Raw genomic sequence first — 25,824 nt, 5'->3', positions numbered from 1 at the left:
GGGACCAGGCAGAGGCAGGAACTGGCTTTTCTTCTCCCTGCTCCTCTCCTTCTCCCCAGGGAAGTCAATCGGCCCTGGGGTGCTGCAGGGAATGGGGCTGGGCACGGCTGGGAGCCGGGAACCTCCCTCCCCAGATTGCCCCCGACTCCCGCCTGTCCCCTCCCCTGGGGGAGAGACTCGGTCCCGGGGCGGTCGCTCTCCCGGCTCCTGCAGGCGCTCAGGGGGGCAGAGCCGGGGGGGGGGGGGGCAGAGCCGGGGGGTCAGGGAGGGCAGCAGCTCCGGGACTCGCAGACCCCCGCCCCCCCCGGGAGCGGAGCTGGGGCGAGGAGGGGCCGTTGGTGCGGAGTCACTTTCCTGCCCGGCCCCGGCCCTTTCCCCGGGTCTCCCCCCTCACCTGCAGGCTCCGGCTCAGGGGCTGGTGTCGGCAGAGCCCGGGGCTGCCCCAGGGGCTGGTTCCACCCACCGCAGAAAGTCCCCCCGGCTGGGCACAGGGGGGCGCTGGGGAAGGGCTCTTCCCGCACAGACCCCGCTGGGCAGCGGCGGCGGCGGCTCCGCCCGGGCTCCCAAATCACCTGGAACCATGGAGGCAGCAGGAGCAGCGCCACCCTCTGAGCTGCCTGATTCAGGAAACTCAAATTGCAAATGCCCCCTGGCTCCATGGACAGAGTTAAAGGGCCAGCGCAGCCCGCCCGTCCCCAGCCCCCGCACCACCCAGGGCCCCCTGGTGGCAGGAGCTGATGAATCCTGCCCCCCTCCTGCGCTCTGCTCTGGGGATGAAAACGTGGCCCAGGAGGCATCCACCCAGGATCTTTTCCCAACCCTGGAAATGTGTCCCACAGAGCAGCAGCCCCCGCTGCCCGCCACGGCTGTCTCTCAGCTCATCCAGAGCGATGGCTCTCTGGTCCCCGGAGCATCGCCCCAGACTCCTGCTTCCCCCCCAGACTGCTAGGAGAAGGGAAGCAAACACTTACTCACCAGACACCCTGCAAAGGGCACCCAGATTGACAGGGCACCTTCAGCAGGGGCTGGCGGATAGATGGCTCTGATCCACCCTCTCTGAGCTTTCAGTTCCTTCTTGGGACTCTAAAGTATCATCATGCCCCTGGCAGAGCTCTGGGAGACAAAGACTTCACACCAAACCAACAAACAAAAATATTAGGAATTTATTTGTATAAAAAGAAAAAAATCAGGTAAAAATTTCAAGGAGACATAAAAAACTCACCCAAAACATGAATTTCCAGAAACACAAGACTTCACCCCATGGTCCAGACTTCACCTGCCTCACCCCATGGTCCAGAAACAAGGAGAAAATCCCTCCCAGGGCAATTATTTCAGGAATAATCCCAGTGGGTCAAAATCTCAGCTGAGCCCCTTCCTGAAAAGAGAGATAAGCGATTCCACATACAGACCTTCCTTTCCCTTCAGTAACACACTGCCCCCGCCAGAGAGAGCTGGGAAGGGACAGAAGAGCATCAAATCGTTATAATAATGGATGACAAAAAGGCTGAGGAGTTTAGTGAATACTGATGCAAAGTAGGCATTAGTCTGACCAGATACTTAACACAATTAACACAAACAGCAAAGGGGAAGAAATTCAAGCCAGAACAGGGAAAGAACAGGTTAAAGAATAGAGAGGTTAGACATATTGAAATTGGCATGGCCGGATAGAAATTGACTCTAGACTCGAGTACTTAAGTAACTAGCTGAACCAGTCTCTGAATCATTAGGGATTATCTAGGAGAACTCAGAGGAGGGGTGAGGTCCCAGAGCACTGGAGTAGGGCAAACATTGTAACTATCTTTAAAAAGGGAAACAAAGAGGACCTGGAGAACTATAGACTGGTCACCCTAACTTCAACACCTGGAAAGATACTGGAACAAATTATTAAACAATCAGTTTGTAAGCACCTACAGGATAACAGGATTATAAGAAATAGTCAACATGGATTTGTCAAGAGCAAAGCATGCCAAACCAATCTAAGTTCCTTCTTTGACAGGGTTACTGGTGTAGTGGCTCTGGGAAAGCAGTAGATAGATCTTGATTTTAGTAAGGCTTTTGGCACAGTCCCCTATGACAATCTCAGAAAAACTAGGGAAATGTGGTCTAGATGAAATTACTATATGGTGGGTGCAAAACTGTTTGAAAGGCCATACTCAAAGAATAGTTACCAATGGCTCATTGTTAAACTACAGGGACATATCTAATGAGGCTCCTCAGGGGTCAGTCACGATTCTGGTACTATTCAATATTGTCATTAATCACTAGGATAATAGAGTGGAGAATATGCTTATAACACTTGCTGATAACACCAAGATGGGAGGGATTTCAAGCCCTTTCAAGGACAGGATTAGAATTCAAAATGACCTTGACAAATTGGAGAATGGGTCTCTAATCAAGTTAGTAAAGACAAGTGCAAAATGGTACACTTAGGAAGGAAAAAATCATTTGCTTTCTAACTATTAGGGTAGATAAACTCTGGAAGAGACTTCCAGGGGAGGCTGTGGAATCCCCCTCATTGGAGGTTTTTAAGAACAGATTAGACAAACACCTGACAAAGATGGTCTAGGTTTACTTGGTCCTGCCTCAGTGCAGGAAATTGGACTTGATGACCTCTCAGGGTTCCTTCCAACCCAGGGGTCCTGGAACAATTTTTATAGAGGAGGTGCTGTGAGCCATTAAACTAAACTGTAAACCAGGGGTTCTCAAACTGGGGGTCAGCACCCCTCAGGGGGTCATGAGGTTATTACATGGGGGGTCTTGAGCTGTCAGCCTCCACCCCAAACCCCGCTTTGCCTCCAGCATTTATAATGGTGTTAAATATATTAAAACATGTTTTTAATTGGTGGTGGGGGGGGGGGTTGTCGCACTCAGAGGCTTGCTATGTGAAAGGGGTCACCAGTACAAAACTTTGAGAACCACTGCTGTAAACCTTGTATATAATAGAAACCATTTCAAGCCAGGGGGTTTGGCAGCACTCCCAGTTTCAGTACCTATGATCCAACCCTGCATTTCTGGGATTCTATGAACACACAGTAATTACTGGCCCCTCACAACTCTCCAGGGAGTTGGAGAACTATTATCTCCACTGTGGAGATGGGAGAAATGGACACAGAGAGAGGAGGGGAAGTGACCAGCACTAGCTCACACCCAGGAGTCCTAACTCATTTCCCCCACCCCACCTCCCAACCATTAGACCACATTCCTAAAAGGGCATCTCCTAGAGTTCCCACCTCTCTGGGGAATCTCCACCATGAAATCCCCAGGCTCCAGCAGCCCCGACCGTCCATGACTGTATAGATGTCCAATACACTGAGCAGTGCTCTGACAGCCTGTTAGTTCAGATCGAAAGTTGTTACTGCCTTGTAACTACAGCCCCTGAGGGCCCCTTGCTGCTTCCCTGAATAACATTTCCGTGTCCCTACCCTGAGATGCCCTAGGAGCTGCAGAGACAACTTGGACAAAAACTGCAATGGGGCATTTTTTACCTCTCTTCTAAACTGGAAAGTGCGTGTAGAACCCACAGAAATGTCTCTCCACTAATCCCATTGCCTGCTCCCCTCAGACCCTGCAATCACCCAGCTCCCCAGTGTTTCCTCCTCCTCCTCTGCCGCTGCCAACTATCCCCCAGTGAAATCAGAACCCTTCATCCACTTCTGCCCCTACACAGACCCTCCACCGATGAAGGACATTCACTCTTTGCTTCAGGAGGGCACAGACCCATTGCCCACACAGAGTTCCTGCCACCTGCTAGCCTATGTGGAGTTTCTGATGGGACGCTAGAGAGACCTTCCCCTTGTAGCTTTTCCCACAGACAGAACATTTATAGTTTCTCTTTGCTGTGTGAGCTCTCTGATGTGAAATAAGTTCTGACCTCTGCATGAAGCTTTTCTGACAGACAGAACATTTATATGGTGTCTTTCTAGTGTGGGTTTTCTGATGTTTAATGAAGTCAGAGCTGCTAGTGAAGTTTTCCCCACACTCAAGGCAGTTAAAGGATCTCTCTGGCCTGTGTATTTTCTGGTGTGAAATGACGTGAGCCTTCCGACTGAACCCCTTCCCACACTCAGGGCAGTAATAGGGTTTTTCTCCTGTGTGTATTATCTGATGATTCATAAGGTTTGAGCTCTGCTTGAAGCTTTTCCCACACTCAAGGCATTTATAGGGTCTCTCTCCGGTATGGATCCTCTGATGCCTCATAACAGCTGAGCTGTCACTGAAGCCTTTCCCACAGTCAGGGCAATGATAGGGCATCTTTCCAGTGTGCATTCTCTGATGTTTAATGAGGTGTGAACTCCAAGTGAAACTTTTCCCGCACTCAAGGCAATTATAGGGTTTCTCTCCTGTATGGATTCTCTGATGTTTGTTTAGGTTTGAGCGTTCACTGAAGCCTTTCCCACATTCAAGGCAGTTATAAGGTCTCTCTCCTGTGTGGATTTTCTGGTGTGAAATAAGGGTTGAGCTCCGCTTGAAGCTTTTCCCGCAGTTGGGGCATTTATAGGGTTTCTCTTCTGTGTGCACTCTCTGATGCACAACAAGGGTGGAGCTCCGAGTGAAGGATTTCCCACACTCTGAGCAGTTATAGGGTCTCTCTCCTGTGTGGACTCTCCGATGAACAATCAGGGATGAGTCATTACTGAAGATTTTTCCGCACTCAGCACATTTGTATGGTTTCCCTTTACTGCAGATTCCTGGCTGGATCAGGTCTTCAGGAAGGTCCTTCAAACCAACCCCTTGGTCAGTGGATTTACCCTGTTCTCTCTCCCATGAGGAGGCTCCCTGCTGCGCCTCTGGTCTGTGCTGATTTTCGCAGGCTTCTCCCTGCTCAGGAATCCAGGAAATGTCCCCTTCAGATCTTCCCAATAGTGTTCTCTGTGCTTCCATTTGCTCAGGACCTCCCCGCTGAGGATGATCCTCCTTGTTCTCACTCACCATCCCATCACCTGATGTGACAGAAAGAGAATCCAGACAGGAGTCAGTCCCTGCACTTGGAAAAGAGTGCAATGAAGCAGAGAAACTACCCGCTGGCTCAGCAAGGGTTAAAGAAGTGTTTGGGTTAAGCTAGTCCTACCTCACTATACCTGCAAACAATGCCAGGACTGGAGGGAGGATAAAAGAAGGGACCCTAGCTCTGCTCAGAGCTGAAGGGATAGAGCAGTGGCCTGCCAGCCAGGGCAGCCACCTGGAAGCCAGCACTGACTCCCCAACCAAGGGGAGACTGTGAATGAACCCCCAGCACCAGAGGTAACAGACTAAGTGGACCCCAGAGACATTGTGGGCTCATCCTCACCTTGCCTGAAGGAACCTGAAATCGCAGCAAGGCATTTCCCTAGACCCAAGAGGTAACCCTATGGGCAGCAAGCCACCGGCAGGTTGTACTAAAGGGGCCATGCCCCAAACTGAATGGACTTGTAGGAAGTAGCCCAGGCAGTGGGTTCTGACTCCCTGCCGGGAGGGACACCAAACCCACCTGTTCAGGGGTTGATATACACAGGGCCATGGGCTGGGACCCTGTGGAGAGGGAGGGCCTGGGTGCCCCTTACCACTCCCCTGGCCTTAAAAACAAAGTACTCAGCCCAGTAGGGGACTGAGAGCCTGGCAATCTAATCACTAGGTTCCCGACCACCCGAGCCCCTGTTACAAATGGGAATCTCAGAAAGTGGAACAGGAAAGGGGGGAAACAAATTAAAATATCTGGGATAATTAAAATATTGGGATAATTGTAAAATCAGGATCTAAATCCTTCCAAAAACATTTCCCTAGAAGGGGGGTGGAGGGGGGAGAGAGAGACACCAATTCTGCTTCCACATCCCATCCAAACATTCAAAGGCAGGCAGCTACTCCCGGGGGTCAGTGAGGGTGGGTGAGAAGTCACGAGCGACATCTGCCATGTGTATACACCACCTGCTGGGGACAATCCTGACCGGGGGACAGAGACCTGGAGATGCTCACAGGGCCTCTGTGAGAATGGCAGCTGTTTACATACAAGGAGGGCCATCTCTCCCTGGCAGCCACAGCCCTGGAGCTGGGGAAAGTCGCCTCTTTCTCAGGCCGCCGAAGCCCTGCATATCCCAAATTCCCCCCATCTCCTCTTCTCAACCCACTGCCCCCTCCCACCTACCCCCTATTCCCCCCAAGGCCGCCACCTCACCTTACATGCACATCTTCTCCAGGGTCCAGGCACTTAATTAGTGGAGACACACCTGCACAGCTCCACTAATTAGGTGGGTGACCCTTTGTTCTCCTGTGTGAGGCCGTCCAGGTGCGCACCTTAGAGGGAACTATCCGTGGACCACCTGAATGGAGCTCGTGGACCACAGTTTGATAACCTCTGATCTAGACCATCCCTGACAAGTGTTAGGAGATTTTTAAGAGTAGGTTAGACAACGATGGAGAGTCCACAACCTCCCTAGGAAATTTATTCCAGTGGTTAACTACCCTGAAAGTTAAGAATTTTTTCCTAATGTTGAACCTAAACGACCCTTGCTGCAATTTAAGCCCATTGCTTCTTGTCCTATCCTCAGAGGTTAGAGAGAACAATTTTTCTCCCTCCTCCTTGTAACAACCTTTCATGTACTTGAAAACTGTTATGTCCCCTCTCAGTCTTCTCGTCTCCAGACTAAACAACCCCCCCCCTTTTTTTTTTTAAATCTTCCCTTATAGGTCATGCTTTCTTGACCTTTAATAATTTTTGTTGCTTTTCTCTGGTCATTCTCCAATTTGTCCACATCTTTTCTGAATGTGGTGCACAGAGCTGGGCACAATACTCCAGCTGAGGCCTAATTAGCACAGAGTAGACCAGAAGAATTCTTGTGTCTTGCTTACAACATTCCTGCTAATACATCACAGAATGATGTTTGCTTTATTTATTTTTGCAGCAGTTACACTGTTGACTCATTTAGCTTGTGATCCACTATGACCCCCAGATCCCTTTCCACAGTGGTCCTTCCTTGACAGTCATTTCCCATTTTGTATGTGTGCGACTGACTGTTCCTTCCTAAATGGAGTACTCTGCATTTGTCCTTACTGAACTGCATCCTATTTACTTCAGACCGTTTCTCCAGTTTGTCCAGATCATTTTAAATTTTAATCGTACCCTCCAAAGCACTTGCAACCCCTCCCAGCTTGGTATTGTCCGCAAACTTTATAAGTGTCCTCTACATGCCATTATCTAAATCATTGATGACGTTGCTGAACGGAACCAGATCCAGAACTGATCCCTGTGGGACCCCCTCAATATGCCCTTGCAGCTTGACGATGAACCACTGATAGCTACTCTCTGAACAGCTTTCCAACCAGTTGCGCACCCATCTTATCGTAGCTCCATCAAGGTTGTATTTCCCTAGTTCCTTTACGAGAAGGTCATGCGAGACCGTATAAAAAGTCTTACTACAGTCAAAATATAACACATCAATGGCAGATGGCTTCTCCGTCTGTTTAACCAATTCCTCACCTGTGTGGCTGTTTCTCTGGATCTCCCTTTCCTCAGAGTCCTGGAGATCTTGGAGCCATGTCTCTTCCCTGGGAGATCACAACAAGTTTGGGAATGGAAAATCCTGCTCCAGACAAAGAAAACACGTGAGACCAAGATTTTACACTTATTCTAAGACACAGTTGTTTCCAGATGTACTAGCTGGGTGGGTGTGACATACCTGGGTACAATCCAGACTAATCAGTAGCTGTGTCACCCCTGCCCTGTAACCTTGGATGCCTTACAATGCCTTGCTGCAGTAGCACCCACTAGGGCCACACACAAACAGCCTACCAGCATGCAAATCACACCATGAGAGAGAGAGAGAGTGTGTAACTGCAAACTGCCAGGCACTCTTGGTTACACTTGGACTCTCACCAGCCTTGGTTATACTTCAGTGTGACACCCATGCACCCCCAGTCTTAGATTTCCCCCCAGAAATATATGTCCTGTACTACCCAGCCCTCTCCTGGACAATACAAATAAAATAAGTCCTTTATTCCTTTAAGGAATATGACTGCTTATTACATTAAATAAAGTACCCAGACACTCCAACTTAAACACACTAGATTGGATAAAACAGTAAAACAAGTTTATTAACTACAAAGAGAAAGGTTTTAAGTGAATACAAGTAATGAGGCATAAAAGTGAGAAATGACTACAAGAAAAATAAAGAGAAGACACTTTCTCACATCTAACAACAATTTATGTTAGATCTGAAGCAAAGTTTCTCAACACATGCTTCCAGCAGTGTTACTGACCAACCTTTGGGTCAGGACCCGTCCCCCATAATACAACGGCTATGTTCTTTGTCTGCTCAGGTGCAAAGAGTGAGATGAATGGGGGGAGGGGGGGGGGAAGGTTTCTTGGGGTGTCTGCCCCTCCTTTTCACAGTCTTATTCCCCCTTTGAGAAGCATTTCCAGCTGAGAACCAGGAGACAAAGCGTCTGTGTGGAAGGATTTTCTTTGCTGCTTTTTTCTCACCTGTTTGCACTCCCTTCTGGCTTGATGACTCTAGTTACTGCTTAAATGCTAATGAAGCAAAGCACACATTCCTTTGTTTAGGACAGACTGGTGTGCCAACTTCTGCTATGGTTTGGAACATGCGTTAACAACATCCTACAAGAAAATCTTAATTTTACATACAATGTTGCCACATATTTTATCAAGACAACAGTAACCACCAAATTATGAATTTTCAAAAGACACCTCAAAAATCATACTTTGTACAAAAATTATTTCAGTAGGGTGTAGGGTATGAACACAGGAGTGTATTCCATCACTTGTATAAACCAAAGGGATTGGAAACCATTCCTGGAGACCCTTTGAGGAGGTCAGATGGTTCCTTGGAGACTTGAGGTTCCCCCTTGTAGGAGATTGAGGGTCCTCCACATACCGAGGGATGTTATGACACAGGCGTAGCACAGGTCTTCAACCTCTTATCCCCACTTCTAGCCCTGCTGAGATCAGAGCCCTGACCAGTCACAGGCAGGGCTGGAAATTACCCCTCCCCACAGAGAGCAAGGAACCTCCCTGGGGAGTTGGGAAATTTCCCAGAGCTTTCATTAAAAATAAACACAATTTCTGCTGTGAAAGTGCGATGCCCAGACCTGCCAACTCTGGTGATTTTTATCACGAGTCTCATGATATTTAGTTGGGATTTCAATCCAAAACTTGCACATTTTCCCTTGTGAGACATGGATGCCATTTCCCATTATTGGGGGGTGGGGTGGGAGAAGCTCAAGTCAAATGGCCTTCAAGATGGCCACTGTTTCCATACAGATTTGTCATGTGGAGGTGAGGCTGCCCCTAATAAAGATGGCCACCAACTACCCTTGTTTCCAGTGTGAATGATGTCAGGGTCTTCTCAAGGAATATGGCTGGGGCTCTGTTAGGAGACTGGACAGGAAACTCAAGAGGAAAAGTGGAAATATGGGGAGCTAGAGGGACTCTGAGGGGGTCCAGGAGGATGTGTGGGGGACAAAGAGAGGTTGTGGGGGATTCAGCCAGCAGGAGGCTGAGCAGATGCAGGAGAATAGACAGTGCAGGGGCATGTGGGGCAGTAGCTGTGAGAGGTGGGAAGCTGTAAATGGAAAATGTATATATAATATACATTTATACATATAATATAATATATATAATATATATATAACTAATAAGGGAAGCAAAAGTACATAGGGAGAACTCTATGATCAGAATAGTTAAGGACAATAAGGAGTTTTTAAAGCTTACAAGGAAGAAAAGCAATCCTATCAATGTTATTAGTCCATTGCTATATGGAAATAGCTGTCAATACTAATACAGAAAAGGCAGAAGTATTCAATAAATATTTTTGATCCATATTTGGGAAAAAACTGATGATATATTATATCATCTGATGATAAAATACTGTCCACTCTAACAATAACTTAAAAGAGAATGCTAAACAGCAGCTATTAAAGGTAGACGTTTTAAAATCAGCGCATCTGATTTGATTTAAAAAAAAATAAAAAGCTTGGAGCAGTAGAGAAGTTCCAAAGGGCTGGAAGGAAACTAATGTTGAGCCAATATTTTAAAAGGGTAAATGGGGTGACCTGGGTAATTATAGACCTGTCAGCCTGACATCAGTCCTAGGAAAAATAATGGAATAGCTGATGTGGGAATTGATTTCTACAGAATTAGAGGAGGGTAATATAATTAATGTCCATCAACATGGATTTATGGAAAATAGATCTTGTCAAACTTAGGATATTTTTTGATGATTACGAGTTTCATTGATCAAGGTAACCTTTGGGGGGAGGGATAGCTCAGTGGTTTGAGCATTGGCCTGCTAAACCCAGGGTTGTGAGTTCAATCCTTGAGGGGACCATTTAGGGGTCTGGGGCAAAAACTGGGGATTGGTCCTGCTTTGAGCAGGGGGTTGGACTAGATGACCTCCTGAGGTCCCTTCCAACCCTAACCTTCTATGATTCTATGTTAATGTTGTATACTTGACTTCTGCAAGTCATTCAACTTGATACCACATGACATTTTGATTAAGAAACTAGAATGATACAAAATCAACATGGCACATTAAATAGATTAAAAACCGGCTAACTGTGTATAATGTCTCTTTAAACAAAAGTTAACTCTCGTAACAAGTGCTTTCTGTCTGATATGTGCCAGGCAAGGATTTGTGAACTTGTTAGAAATTAATAAATAAATAGTTCAAAAAAATAAACTGGCTAATTGATAAGTCTCAAAATATAATTGTAAACAGAGAATCACCAGAGAACGGGTGTGTTTCTAGTGGAATCCCACAGGGGCTAGTTCTCTATGGCCCTATGCTATTTAACATTTTTATCAATGACCGGGAAGAAAACAAACTCATTATTGCTAAAGTTTGCAGATGACACAAAGATTGGACGAGTGGTAAATAATAAAGAGGACTGGTCATTTTACAGAGGTTTGGATCACTTGGTAAACTGGATGTCGGCCAACAAGATGTGTTTCTCCACAGCCACATATAAACTCCCACATCTAGGAACAAAGCAGGCAGTATTTGCAAAATGGGATACTCTTGCAGGGTCTCTGCTTCCCAGGATAAAGATCTGAGGCTCAAGGTAGATAATCAACTGAACGTGAGTTCCCAGTGTGACGCTGAACCTGCTCAAAAAAATTGGTTAGTCTCTAAGTTGCCACAAGCACTCCTTTTCTTTGTGCTGTACCTGAAGGATCACATTAGTCCTTTTAATGTATAAGCAGGGGAAACTTGAGTAGGAATAGATAGGTTATATTACCTCTCTGTGTGTTACTGGTGCAACTGCTACTTGACTACCATGTCCCGTTCTGGTATCCACAGTTCAAGAATGAGGCTGAAAAATTGGAAAGGGCTCAAAGAACCACAAGAATGATTAAAGGATTGGAAAACCTGCCTTATAGTGATTGACACAAGGAGCTCAATCCATTTATCTTATCAAACAAATGATTAAGTGGTGATGTGATCCCCATCTACAGGTACTCATATGGGGAACAGAAGTTTGATAATCATAGAATCATAGAATATCAGGGTTGGAAGGGACCCCAGAAGGTCATCTAGTCCAACCCCCTGCTCAAAGCAGGACCAATTCCCAGTTAAATCATCCCAGCCAGGGCTTTGTCAAGCCTGACCTTAAAAACCTCTAAGGAAGGAGATTCTACCACCTCCCTAGGTAACGCATTCCAGTGTTTCACCACCCTCTTAGTGAAAAAGTTTTTCCTAATATCCAATCTAAACCTCCCCCACTGCAACTTGAGACCATTACTCCTCGTTCTGTCATCTGCTACCATTGAGAACAGTCTAGAGCCATCCTCTTTGGAACCCCCTTTCAGGTAGTTGAAAGCAGCTATCAAATCCCCCCTCATTCTTCTCTTCTGCAGGCTAAACAATCCCAGCTCCCTCAGCCTCTCCTCATAACTCATGTGTTCCAGTCCCCTAATCATTTTTGTTGCCCTTCGCTGGACTCTCTCCAATTTATCCACATCCTTCTTGAAGTGTGGGGCCCAAAACTGGACACAATACTCCAGATGAGGCCTCACCAATGTCGAATAGAGGGGAACGATCACGTCCCTCGATCTGCTCGCTATGCCCCTACTTATACATCCCAAAATGCCATTGGCCTTCTTGGCAACAAGGGCACACTGCTGACTCATATCCAGCTTCTCGTCCACTGTCACCCCTAGGTCCTTTTCTGCAGAACTGCTGCCTAGCCATTCGGTCCCTAGTCTGTAGCTGTGCATTGGGTTCTTCCGTCCTAAGTGCAGGACCCTGCACTTATCCTTATTGAACCTCATCAGATTCCTTTTGGCCCAATCTTCCAATTGGTCTAGGTCCTTCTGTATCCTATCCCTCCCCTCCAGCGTATCTACCACTCCTCCCAGTTTAGTATCATCCGCAAATTTGCTGAGAGTGCAATCCACACCATCCTCCAGATCATTTATGAAGATATTGAATAAAACCGGCCCCAGGACCGACCCTTGGGGCACTCCACTTGATACCGGCTGCCAACTAGACATGGAGCCATTGATCACTACCCGTTGAGCCCGACAATTTAGCCAGCTTTCTACCCACCTTATAGGCTAATGGGCTCTTCAATCGAGTAGACAAAAGTACAACAAGATACAGTGTCTGGAAGCTGAAGCAATAGAAATTCAGACTAGAAATTAGGTGCAAACTTTCTACCAGAGAGCATAATTAAACACTGGGGAAAACTTACAGAAAACTTACGGGAAAAAAGGGTTGCGGATTCTCCAATACTGGAAATTTTAAAATCAAGATCAGATGCTTTTCTAAAAGATCCACTCTATTTCAATCAGGAATTAATACAGGGAAGTCCTATAGCCTGCATTATACAGAAGGTCTGAGTAGATGATCACAATGGTCCATTATAGCCTCAGAACTTATGAATCTCTGCCTGTCTCCTGACTTTCTCGAGTGACGTTTGGCTTCGGAGTTCTGCGGGTTGGTAGTAGGTCTTTGATAAACCCCTGAACATGTGGCTGTTTCCTCATAGTGGGTAATTTCTAACTCTTCTTGCTGGGCCTTTCCCATATCTTCCAGCTCCACCTTAAAGAGAATGTAGTGTCCCTATAAATAGTTGTTAGCCCTCACCATGTTCTAGTTTTAGAAAGCTCTAAAAACCTGTCAGAACAGCAGTGAATGTAGTTAGGCTTTGGATAGCTGAACGAGTTAAATAAGTATGGTTATTTGGAACTCAACAGTGCCTGGGCTTTCTACAAGTTTCTCTTTGTTGTGTAAAGAGCAAAAGACACAACAATTGGTTATGCAGATGGGATCGGAACCCAGAGATAGAGTGGAATAGGCAATGACTCCGGAGACCCAGTGGAAGTGAAACAAAAAGGAAATCACAGCCTGCGATCACTGGGACTGCCAGTAAACTGCTCATTTACTGGGGAGAGAGGGGGGAGAAAAAAGGGTTAATATGTCTGGATGTTTGGAGGAAATGGACTAGTTTGTTAGCTCAATAGAGGACGGGCCCTCACCTATCCAGGAACTAGAACAGTACCTAATCACTAACTGCCCAAGAAGGAAAAGCTGGTGGTTTTATTAAGTGTAATGGAGGGGCACACAGAGTTCTCAGGGGTAAGAGGGAAATCAGGGACACTGGTAGGGACCCGATAATTGCTTATCTGTGCCTGTTACACTGCAGCCATTTCCCTTCACTATCCCCAGGGACAGTGGGAAAATCTGGAGTGAAACCTGGATGTTACTTTCCAGCCTATCAGGGTGAAAAGGGCAGAGGGAAAGATTCAGAAGGGGGGTTTAAACAATTTGACACACTGGTTCACCCCCCTCCCCTTCCCTGCAAACAGATGTTCTGCATTCTGCCACACTGCAAAAACGCTGGGGCATTTTTCTAAACCCATCAACACATAATTAAACCCTCCCAGAACCAAATACTAGAAAAGAACAAAATCAAAACAGCTGCATTGGGGTTCCCCCTGAGATGGTCACCCAGGGCTGTAGCAGGGCCCAGGCAGAGGTAAGAACTGACTTTTCCGGCCTCTGTTCCTTATCTTGTGCAATGAGAAGTGAATCTAAAGTCAACAGACCTGGGCAGGTTTAGGAGCCTGTAACTTCTCTCCCCACTTGCTTCTCCTTTCCCACACTTTTTCTCCCCCCCTTTCACTCCCCTTCCCCCCTCCGGACAGGAGATCTGGTTGCTGTTTTGTTGCGGCCATGTCTACTCTGCAGAGCTGATGCCTACATAGCCCTTTAGTGTAGAGGCAGCAGGAGTGTTTCTTCCGGTGCAGGAACCCCACTTCTCTCGATAGCCCTGCCAACAGAAACCCTTTGTCGGCACAGCTCTGTCTACCCTGGGGGTTTTATCCGCATGGCTAGGCTAGTCCGGGGTGTGGAAGAAACCACACAACTTTGTTGCATCCGATGAAGTGAGCTGTAATTTGTATGCTCAAATAAATTGGTTAGTCTTTAAGGTGCCACAAGTCCTCCTTTTCTTTTTGCGAATACAGACTAACAGGGCTGTTGCTCTGAAACTTTGTCACTGTAACCTTTAAGCTGGCTCCGGCTGGCTGCAGGCGCCCAGGGGGGCAGAGCCGGGGGGCGGGGGGGGGGGGGGGGCAGCAGCAGCTCCGGGACTCGCACACCCCCGCCCCCCGGGAGCAGAGCTGGGGCGAGGAGGGGCCGTCGGTGCAGAGTCACTTTCCCCCCTGGCCCCGGCCCTTCCCCCGGGTCTCTCCCCTCACCTGCAGGCTCCGGCTCAGGGGCTGGTGTCGGCAGAGGCCGGGGCTGCCCAGGGGCTGGTTCCACCCACCGCAGAAAGTCCCCGGGCTGGGCCCCGAGGGGCGCTGGGGAAGGGCTCTCCCCGCACACACCCCGCTGGGGCGCAGCAGCTCAGCCCGGGCTCCCGGCTCGCTATGGAGGCGGCAGCAGCGTCGCCTGCGCTGCCTGACCCAGGAAGCTCAAATTGCAAATATCCTGGATCCCTTGGCAGCCCGAGTTAAAGGGCCAGCGCAGCCCGCCTGTCTCCAGCCCTCGCACCACCCAGAGCCCTCTGGTGGCAGGAGCTGATGAATCCCGCTCCCCTCCTGCGCCCTGCCCTAGGGCTGAAAGCCTGGCCCAGGAGGGATCCAGCCAGAATCTTCTTCCCAACCCTGGAAACGTGTCCTACAGAGCAGCATCCCCTGCTGCCCGCCAGGGCTGTGTCTCAGCTCAGGGGGTCTCTTTGATGGGGGACTCTCTCGAGCGATGGGATCTCTGGTCCCCAGAGCATCTCCCCAGATTCCCACTCAGACCGCAGCGCCGCTAGGAGAAGGGAGGTGGACACTCCCTCACCAGCCGCCTTGCAAAGGGCACCCAGACGGACAGGCATACCTTCAGCAGGAGCTGGGGGACAGATGGTAAATGATTAAAAAAAAAAACAGTATGGCACAAAACAAATGGATTGAAAACTGGCTAGCTGAGAGGTATCAGAATTGTATAGTGAGGAACCATCACTGAGCCGGTGTGTTTCTGGTGGCATCCTGCAGGGATCAGTACTTCGCCGTACCCTACTTCACGTTTTCACCAGCGAGCTGGAAGAAAACCAAAAAGTATCACCCATAAAGTTTGCAAATTGCAAAGAAGGGGGGCAGTAAATATCAAAGAGGACAGGTTGCTGACAGAGAGCATCTGGGTGGCTTGGTGAGCTGGGTGCAAGCAAACAATTTATGTTTTAATATGGCCAAATGCAGAGTTATGAATCTAGAACCAAAGAACGTAGGCCACACTTGCAGGATGGGGTGTTGTCTCGTGGGAAGCAGGAACTCTCTGAAAAAAGACTTGTGGGACATGGTGGACAATCAGCTGAACCTGAGCTCCCAGGGCGATGCTGTGGCCAAAAGGGCTGATGCGATCCTTGGATGTATAAACATGGAGAAAAGAAATGTGATACAGGGGGGCTCTTCATGTTGCCAGAAAAAGGTGTAACAAGATCTAATGGCTGGAAGGTGAAGCCAAATGCAGACAAGAAACAAGGTGCAATTGTTTAACAGTGAGGGTTATTAGCCAGGGAGGAAATTTACTAATTTTTCAATCAAGACTGGCTGTTTTTGAAACCATATGCTCTAGTTCAAGCAGGAATTAATCCGAGGAAGTTCTATGGCTTGTTATAGAGGAGGTGGGACTAGGTAATCACAATTGTCCCTCCTGGCCATGTAATCAATGAATCTATGTAAAGCTTCCCCATAGAGACCAGCCCTCAACCTATTTGGAAATCAGTTGAGAGTAGGATTGCCAGGTGTCCGGTTTTCAAAGGGAATCTGCTGCATCCCATCAGCACATCTGACCAGACACTAAAACTCCGGTTTGGCTGCAGTAACTGGCCTCTACTACTGGGGGGTAGGACAAGCAGCAGCTGAGGCTAGAGCCCCATGGAGGAGCTGCTCAGCTGCTGATGCCTGACAGAGAGCCGTGGCTGGCTTCCAGACGGGGCTGTAAGAAGTAAGTGCCACTGCCCGGGGGAGAATCCTATTCACCACCTCCCTTCTACCCCCCGTGCCCTGATTGCCCCGGCCCTGGCTCCTGGGACTCGCCCCTCCCCACCCGTGGCCCCTTACTCCAGGGACTCTCCCCCACATGTCCCAGCTCCTTGCTTTGGGGACCAACCCCCCCGCTCTGCTGTGCCCCACTTGGGCAGGCTCCACATCAGCTCCTCCCAGCCTGACTCTGCAGGCAGCAGGTGAGTCCTGGGAGACGGGGAATGAGGGGGGAAGGAGAGTGAAGAGTGAGCGACAGAGGGTGGGGGGAGAGGGGGAGGCCTCAGGGGAAGGAGCTGGGCAGGGCAAGGGTGTTCAGTTTTCAGCAATTAGAAAATTGGCAACCCTAATGGTAACGCTGAAGGTGAGGACCAGGAGCAGCAGGGGAGACCTGAGATCTAAAAGCTCCGTGTGTTGCTATTTCTTCCTCTCCCTTCTAACCCTTGTTCATTTCCAATCATTCCCCTTTTCTTCTATTTTCCTCCTTTTGTTACTTTCACTCTGTTTTTGCCCCCTTCACACAGCCACATTTTCTGTCTCTCACACTCACCACAGTCTCTGAGTCCACACAGCCCTTGGGGCTCTCATCTGTCCCTGGGCCTCCTCTCTGCCCATTGGGTCTCTCAGATCCACCCCACCGGAACTCTGATCCACCCTCTCTGAGCTTTCAGTCCCCTCCTGGGACTCTAAGGATCATCATACCCCTGACAGAGCTCTGGGAGACAGACTTTGCACACACACAAAAATGATTAGGAATTTATTTGTATAAAACAAAACAGATTCATGTAAAAATTTCAATGAGACATAAAAGACTCCCCCAAAACCTGAATTTCATGAAACATGAGTCCCTGCCCCACCCCGCTGTCCAGAAACAAGAAAATCCCTCCCAGGGCAATTATTTCAGGAATAATCCCAGTGTGTCACAATCTCCGATGAGTCCCTGCCTGAAAACAAGGATAAGGGATTCCAGCTACCGTCCTTCCCTTCCATTCAGTAATACACTCCCCCTGACAGAAAGAGCTGGGAAGGCACCAGAGAACATCAAATACTAATAATCATGGATTACATCAGAAAGGCTGAGGTGTGTAATGCCATTTTTTTGCTTTAGTATTCACTTTTGTGACCACATAGTTAACATAATTAATATTAACAGCAAGGGAGGAGTGCAAGCCAAAATAGGGAAAGAACAAGTTAAAGAATAGTTAGATAATAGTATTCAAATGGGGCTGTTCTGATGAAATTTACTCTAAGGTGCTTTAAGGAACTAGCTGAAGCAGTCTCTGAATCATTAGTGAGTATCTCTGAGAACTTGTGGTGGGTGGGTGAGGTCCCAGAACACCGGAGTAAGGCAAACATTGTAGCTATCATTAAAAAGGGAAACAGATGACTGGGGGAACTATAAACCAGTTACACTAACTTCATTAACTGGAAAGATACTGGAACAAATTATTAAACAATCAATTTGTAAGCACCTACTGAATAATAGGGTAAGAAATAGCCGACATGGATTTGTCAAATTTCAAAAAGGCTTTGACAAGGTCCCTCACCAACGGCTCTTAAGCAAAGAAAGCTGCCACGGGATAAGAGGGAAGATCCTCTTGTGGATCAGTAACTGGTTAAAAAATAGGAAACAAAGAGTAGGAATAAATGGTCAGTTTTCAGAATGGAGAGAAGTTAGGTAGTGGTGACCCCCAGGGGTCTGTACTGGGACCAGCACCGTTCCACCCATTCATAAATGATCTGGAAAAAGGGGTAAACAGTGAGGTGGTAAAATTTACAGATGATAAAAAAACTACTCAAGATAATTAAGTCCACAGCAGACTGCGAAGAGTAACAAAGGGATCTCACAAAACTGGGTGACGGGGGAACAAAATGGCAGATGAAATTCAATGTTGATAAATGCAAAATAATGCACATTGGAATACATAATCCCAACCATTGGAGTCTGTTTTTGAAGTTTTGAATAGACTCCAACGAGAGACTGCTGAATTGGAATTAATCTGCAAACTTGATACAATTAACTTAGGTTTGAATAAAGACTGGGAGTGGATGTGTCATTACACAAAGTAAAACTATTTCCCCATGTTTATTTCCCCCCACCCCCACTGTTCCTCACACGTTCTTGTCAACTGCTGGAAATGGCCCACCTTGATTATCACTACAAAAGGTTATCTTATCTTCCCCCCGCCCCCCGCTGGTAATAGCTCACCTTACCTGATCACTCTTGTTACAGTGTGTATGGTAACACCCACTGTTTCATGTTCTCTGTGTATATAAAATCTGCACACTGTATTTTCCACTGCATGTATCCAGTGAAGTGAGCTGTAGCTCACAAAAGCTTATGCTCAAATAAATTTGTTAGTCTCTAAGGTGCCACAAGTACTCCTTTTTCTTCTTTCAATGTGCAGTGGCAGTCAAAAAAGCAAACAATGTTGGAAATCATAAGGAAAGGGATAGATAATAAGACAGAAAATATCATATTGCCTCTATATAAATCCATGGTACGCCCACATCTTGAATACTGTGTGCAAATCTGGTCACTCCATCTCAAAAAAGATATATTGGTATTGGAAAAGGTACAAAAAAGAGCAACAAAAATGATTAGGGTATGGAACGGCTTCTGTGTGAGGAAAAATTAATAAGGCTGGACTTTTCAGCTTGGAAAAGAGACAACTAAGGGGGGGATAGGACAGAGGTCTATAAAATCACAACTGGTGTGGAGAACGTAAATAAGGAAGTGTTTACTCCTTCTCCCAACACAAGAACTAGGGGGTCACCAAATGAAATTAATAGGCAGCAGGTTTAAAACAAACAAAAGACCTATTTCTTCACACAACGCACTGTCAACCTGTGGAACTCTTTGCCAGAGGATGTTGTAAAGGCCAAGACTATAACAGGGTTAAAAAAACAACTAGATAAGTTAATGATGGATAGGTCCATCAATAGCTATTAGCCAGGATGTCCAGGGGTGCAAAACCATGCTCTGAAGTGTCCCTAGCCTCTGTTGCCAGAAGCTGGGAATAAGCAACAGGGGATGGATCACTGGATGATTACCTGTTCTGTCCATTCCCTCTGAAGCATCTGGCACTGGACGCTGTCAGAAGACAGGATACTGGGCTAGATGGACCATTGGTCTGACCCAGTATGACTGTTCTTAAATGATACCAAACCAATCTAATTTCCTCTTTGACAGAGTTACCGGTCTAGTAGCTAGGGAGAAAGCAGTAGATGTGATACATCTTGTACTCCTGACGCAGGGGCGGGCAAACTTTTTTGGCCTGAGGACCGCATTGGTTTTCTGAAATTATATGGTGGGCCAGTTAGGGGAGGCTGTGCCTCCCCAAACAGCCAGGCCTGGCCCACCCCCATCCAACCACCCCTTCTCCCTGACCACCCCCAGACTCCCCACCCCCATTCAACCCCCGTGTTCCCTGCCTTCTGACTGCCTGACCCCTATCCACACCCCCGCCCCCTGACCACCCTCCCTGAACTCCTCTGCCCTCTATCCAACCCCCCTGCTCCCTGCCCCCTTACCGCGCCGCCTGGAGCACCGGTGGCTAGCAGCGCAGCTGCACCAGGACAGGCAGCTATGCCGCCCAGCTGGAGCCAGCCACACACTGCACAGCACAGAGCACCGGGTCAGGCCAGGCTCTGCAGCTGCACTTCCCCAGGAGCTTGCAGCCCCACCGCCCAGAGCATTGCGCCGGCAGCACAGTGAGCTGAGGCTGCATGGGAGGGGGAACAGCAGGGGAGAGGCCGGGGGCTAACTTCCCGGGCCAGGAGCTCAGGGGGCGGGCAGGAGGGCCCTGTGGGCCGGAAGTGGCCCACGGGCCGTAGTTTGCGTGCCTCTGTCCTGATGGAATTCTGCGCACCTGTGTAGGTGCAGAATTCTTATGGTTCACTGTTTTCTGTGCTCCCCGCTCAGAAAAATGCAGAAGAAATATGCAGGGGGGACACACCTCTTCCCTGGCAGCGCAGGCAGAGCATCTGTCCCAGCATGCCTAGAGTAGCTGTCAGAGATGCAAATCACTGCGGGGGAGGGAGGCTGGGCATGCACGCCTGCGGGGGGGGACATTCGTTACTGTCAAGGGGCAGGGCTGGGCGCACGTGAGCAAACAAGCGGGAGAGACTCTGGCCTTGGCTACATTTGCGAGTTACAGCACAATAAAGCCGCCCAGAGTGCTCTAACTCACTCCCCATCCACACTGGCACGGCATGTAGAGTGCTCTGACTCCCTGGCTAGAGCACCGCTGGTATGCCACCTCCCTGAGAGGGATAAGGTTTGCTGCATATTGGGTGAGACGCTACAGCGTCAGTGTGAATGAGGAGTTACCTTACAGCACTCTGATTGCCCTCCGGAAAGGTCCCATTAACTGAAGTGGCTTCTCGTCTTTGTTGTGAACTCCGGCAGGAATGCAGAAGTGGCCCTTTCAAAGCTCCGTTTTGGAGTGCCGGCTGCTTATCATCTCCGAGAAAAAAACAAACAGCTAATGTTTGCTGAGTGAGAGAGAGAGAGAGAGAGGTGGGGGAGGGGTCTGTGCTTACAAGACAGCATGCTGATGCACTCTCAGCACCCCAAAAACCCACTCTCTCTCCCCCCACATACACACAACACACTCCACCCTACCCCCTCCCCATTTGAAAAACACACTGCAGCCACTTGAACGCTGGGATAGCTGCCCATAATGCACAGCTCCCAATGCAGCTGCAAGTGCTGCAGATGTGGCCCCGCCAGTGCGCTTTCAGCTGTCAGTGTGGACAGACTGGAGCACTTTCCCTACTGCGCTGTACGAAGGCTGGTTTAACCCAAAGCGCTCTACATCTGCAAGTGTAGCCAAGCCCTCTGTCCCTCTTCCTTTCTCCTGCAGAGTGCCCGGCGTGGAGGGGTAGGGCTTTTTGTTAGGCAGGAGGCAGGCTCTGTCCCCCGAGGCAGAAATGTAGCAGCCTGCCTGCCTATGTTCCTTCACTGCAATGAAGCAAGCAGCTGTTTTGCCAGGTTTGGAAATGCAATCAGCCAGTGCTATCCCTTAAATTGCCTGGAGGCTCACTTTATAGAAGATCACAGGGATTGGATTGAAACAAAATTCAGTCAGTTTTTATTTGAGAGGGGATAAGGTGTGGAAGAAGAAGAGTGTTCTTTCTGTGCAAAACTGTTTCAACGTTTGAAACAAAACACTGTTCTTGATGGGGAAAAACAACATTGTTAATGGTGATTTTGATAGTTGATCTCATTTTCTGAGGCAGAAATGTAGCAGCCTGCCTGTATAGTAATGTGGTTAATGTTTCTATTGTCAGTTAACTGTTCCCATTCTCAGTCAATTACCCCAGGAGCATAAAACCTATAAACATTTTAAAGCTCCTTTACATTGCCAGAGTGATGTAAAGGAGCCTTATTATAAAGGACAGTAAGGAAATCCTCAACTAGGAAGATCTATGTGCTTTCTCACTTTTTTCCTGTGCCAAAGTGACACAATGGGGTTAGATTATAGCTCAGGATTTATTTTACTTACCCATTTAAAAAAAAGAAGACTTTGAGGGCATATAAAACATTTATCAAGCAGTTAATAAAATGTCAGAACAATCAGAACCAAGCACTTCCCAAAGTACCCAGCCAGGTCCAGATGAAGTTACCAAATGACAAACGGATATTCATTCTTTTGCACGACATGAACAGCCTTCACATCATGCATCAAAACTGCTACACCAGCTTCTCGTGCTCGAGAATTCCCTACAAAATTGCATGTGGATGGGGACAAATTATTTTGCATATCCTGCAATGTTGTTCTCAGTCATGAGTGACTGTCTGTTATTGTGGATCTTTTTGCATTAAAAAAACGCATTATTTTGACAAATAAAATATGCAGAATTTTAAAATATTGTGTGCAGAATTTTTTTTTTTTTTTGGTGCAGAATTCCCCCAGGAGTAATCTTGATTTTAGTAAGGCTTATGACACAGTCCCACATGACATTCTCATAAGCAAACTAGGAAAATGTAATTTCATCTAGACTACTATACGATGGGTGCAAAACTCTTTGAAAGGCCATACTCAGAGAATAGTTATCAATGGTTCATACTCAAATATGAGGAACATATCTAGTGGGGTCCCTCAGGTCAGTCCAGGATCTGGTACCATTCAATATTTTCATTAATGACTGGGATAACAGAGTGGAGAATATGCTTATAAAATTTGTAAATGACACCTAGATGGGAGGGATTTCTAGCACTTTCGAGGACAGGATTAGATTTCAAAATGACCTTGACAAATTGGAGAATTGGTCTGAAATAAAGTCAGTAAAGACAAAGGCAAAATATTACACTTAGGAAGGAAAAAAAATCAACTGCTTTCCAATAAGGCAGAGGTCCTGAAACTGTGGGGTGCGGAGGAACATTTGGGGGGGTGCGGGGGAGTCCAGACCAGCCCCCTTTGGGGGTGGGAGGGAATGCCACCCAGCCCTGCTTCACTCCCAGCTCTGCTCTGGTGCTGCCCCCAGCTGTGGCCCCATGCCCCTGCACCACCCCCAGCCTCAGCCCCTGACCATGTCCCAGTCGTGGCTTCCTCCCTCCTCCCGGGAGCCGCAGTCCCACTCCTGAACCTGGCTCCCAGGGGGAGCAGGGGGGCATGAACAGGGGTAAGGGAGGTCACTACTCTGAAAAATTTGGGGACCACTGCTATTAGGATAGTTAAGCTCTGGAATAGACTTTCAAGGGAAGCTGTGGAATCCCCATCATTGGAGGTTTTTAAGAACAAGTTGGACAAACACCTGTCAGGGATGGTATAGGTTTACTTGGTCCTGCCTCGGTGCAGGACACTGGACTAGATGACCTCTCAAGGTTCCTTCCAACCCTGCATTTCTGTGATTCTATAATCCTGTGAATACAGTACACAGTAATAACAGTGAAACTCGGCCTTTCCTATACTTGCATTCTCCTGAACCATTTCATACACAATAATTAGTGGCCCATCACAACTCTCCAGGGAGTTGGACAACTATTATCTCCATTGTAGGGATGGGAGAAATGGACACAGAGACAGGAGGGGAAGTGACCGGCACTAGCTCACACCCAGGAATCTTAACTCTCATTTCCCCCACCCTCCCCTCTAACCACTAGACCACACTCCCAAAAGGGCATTCCTCAGAGTTCCCACCTCTCTGGGGAATCTCCACCATTAATTCCCCAATCTCCAGCCGCCCCTACCATCCATGACTTCAGAGATGTCCAGTACACTGAGCAGTGCTCTGACATCCTGTTAGTTCAAATCAGCAGCTCTTTCTTCCTTGCAACTACAGCCCCAGAGGGCCCCTTGCTGCTTCCCTGAATAATATTCCCCTATCCCTACGCGGAGATGCCCTAGGAGCTACAAAGACAACTCAGACAAGAACTGCAATAGGTCATTTTTACCTCTCCTCTAAATTGGAAAATATGTGTGTAACCCACAGAAATGTCTCTCTACCAATCCCATCACCTGCTCACCCCAGACCCTGAAATCGCCCAGCTCCTCAGTACCCAGCGTTCTGTTCTTTTCTGCCCCTGCCAACTATCCCCCACTGAAACCCAAACCCTTCATCCACTTGCTGCCCCTGCACAGACTGTCTATCAATGAAGCACATTTACACTTTGCTTCAGGAGAGCACAGACCCATTGTCCCATAGTGAGAGCTCCTGCCACTTGCTAGCCTGTGTGGAGTTTCTGGTGGGACATTAGAGAGACCTTCGCCTTGTAGCTTTTCCCACAGACATAACATTTATAGTTTCTCTGTGTTGTGTGCGCTCTCTGATGTGAAATAAGTTCTGACCTTTGCTTGAAGCTTTTTCGACAGAGAGAACATTTATATGGTGTCTTTCCAGTGTGGGTTTTCTGATGTCTAATGAGGTCAGAGCTCCTAGTGAAGTTTTTCCCACACTCAAGGCAGTTAAAAGATCTCGCTGGCCTGTGCATTTTTTGGTGTGAAATAACATGAGCCTTCCGACTGAACCCCTTCCCACACTCAGGGCAGTAATAGGGTTTTTCTCCCGTGTGGATTCTCTGATGATTCATAAGGTCAGAGCTCTGCTTGAAGCTTTTCCCACACTCAAGGCATTTATAGGGTCTCTCTCCGGTATGAATCCTCTGATGTCTAATAACAGCTGAGCTGTCACTAAAGTTTTTTCCACAGTCAGGGCACCTATAGGGTATCTTTCCAGTATGCATTCTCTGATGTCTAATGAGATGTGAGTGCCGAGTGAAACTTTTCCCGCACTCAAGGCAATTATAGGGTTTCTCTCCTGTGTGGATTCTCTGATGTTTGTTTAGGTTTGAGCGTTCACTGAAGCCTTTCCCACATTCAAGGCAGTTATAAGGTCTCTCTCCTGTATGGATTTTCTGGTGTGAAATAAGGGTTGAGCTCCGCTTGAAGCTTTTCCCGCAGTCGGGGCATTTATAGGGTTTCTCTTCTGTGTGCACTCTCTGATGCACAACAAGGGTGGAGCTCCGAGTGAAGGATTTCCCACACTCTGAGCAGTTATAGGGTCTCTCTCCTGTGTGGACTCTCCGATGAACAATTAGGGATGAGATGTTACTGAAGATTTTCCCGCAATCAGGACAGCTATAGGATCTCTCTCCTGTGTGGATTTTCTGATGCACAATGAGATGTGATCTCCGATCAAAGCTTCTCCTGCACTCAGCACATACATACAGTTTCCCTTTAGTGCAGATTCCTGGCTGGATCATGTCTTCAGGAAGGTCCTTCAAACCTCCCCCTTGGTGAGTGGGTTTATCCAATCTCTCCCCAGGGGAGTTTTCCTGCTGCCCCTCTGGCCTGTGCTGATTTTCACAGGCTTCTCCCTGCTCAGGAGTCCAGGAAACTTCCCCTTCAGATCTTCCCGATAGTGTTCTCTGTGTTTCCATTTGCTCAGACCTCCCTGCTGAGGATTCACCTCCTTGTTCTCACTCACCATCCCATCACCTGATGTGACAGAGAGACAATCCAGACATGAGTCATTCCCTGCACTGGAGGAAAGGGAATCTCAGAAAGTGGAAGACGAAAGGGAGAAACAAATTAAAATACCTGTTGGGAAGATTGAAAAATCAGTTGTATCCTTCCCAAAATCTTTCCCTAGCAGAGAGGTGGGGGACCAGTCCTGCCCCCACAGCCCATCCGAACAGTCAAAGGGAGGGAGCTACTCCCAGGTGTCAGCCAGGGTGGTGGGGAATTCATGAGCAACATCTGCCATATGTCTACAACACCTGCCTGTGACAATCCTGGGTGAGATAAGGCAGAACTGGAGGAGCTCACAGAGTTTTTTGTTCCCCAGTAATTCCTGCATCAAGCCCATACATTCTTGGGGAGCTAAAGTAAATTTTTTAGAAAGACTCAATTTCT

General features: G+C 47.9%; 1 protein-coding gene across 1 annotated transcript; it reads right to left on the bottom strand.

The window, feature by feature from the left end:
- Nucleotides 1–1,148: 1,148 nt before the first annotated feature.
- Nucleotides 1,149–25,824, bottom strand: LOC144929096 (uncharacterized). Its single transcript, XM_078848898.1, has 2 exons — nt 24,290–25,824; nt 1,149–4,673 (listed from the first exon to the last, which is right to left on the bottom strand). The coding sequence occupies exons 1-2, from the start codon at nt 25,347–25,349 to the stop codon at nt 3,748–3,750; spliced, it is 1,986 nt and encodes a 661-aa protein (XP_078705024.1). The 5' UTR covers nt 25,350–25,824; the 3' UTR covers nt 1,149–3,747.

Source organism: Lepidochelys kempii, chromosome 14 (genome assembly GCF_965140285.1).
Source record: "Lepidochelys kempii isolate rLepKem1 chromosome 14, rLepKem1.hap1, whole genome shotgun sequence".
NCBI classification, from domain to species: Eukaryota; Metazoa; Chordata; order Testudines; family Cheloniidae; genus Lepidochelys; species Lepidochelys kempii.
This window is presented reverse-complemented; position numbering and strand designations above follow the sequence as displayed.

Excerpts from the sequence above, each read along its gene's own strand:
- LOC144929096 (XM_078848898.1), bottom strand. The coding sequence starts at position 25,349 with ATGGAAACACAGAGAACACTATCGGGAAGATCTGAAGGGGAAGTTTCC. Across the intron at positions 4,674-24,289 it reads TGGAAAGACACCATATAAAT|GGAAACCATACAAATGTGCT; the intron begins GTTCTCTCTGTC and ends TCTGCAGTAAAG.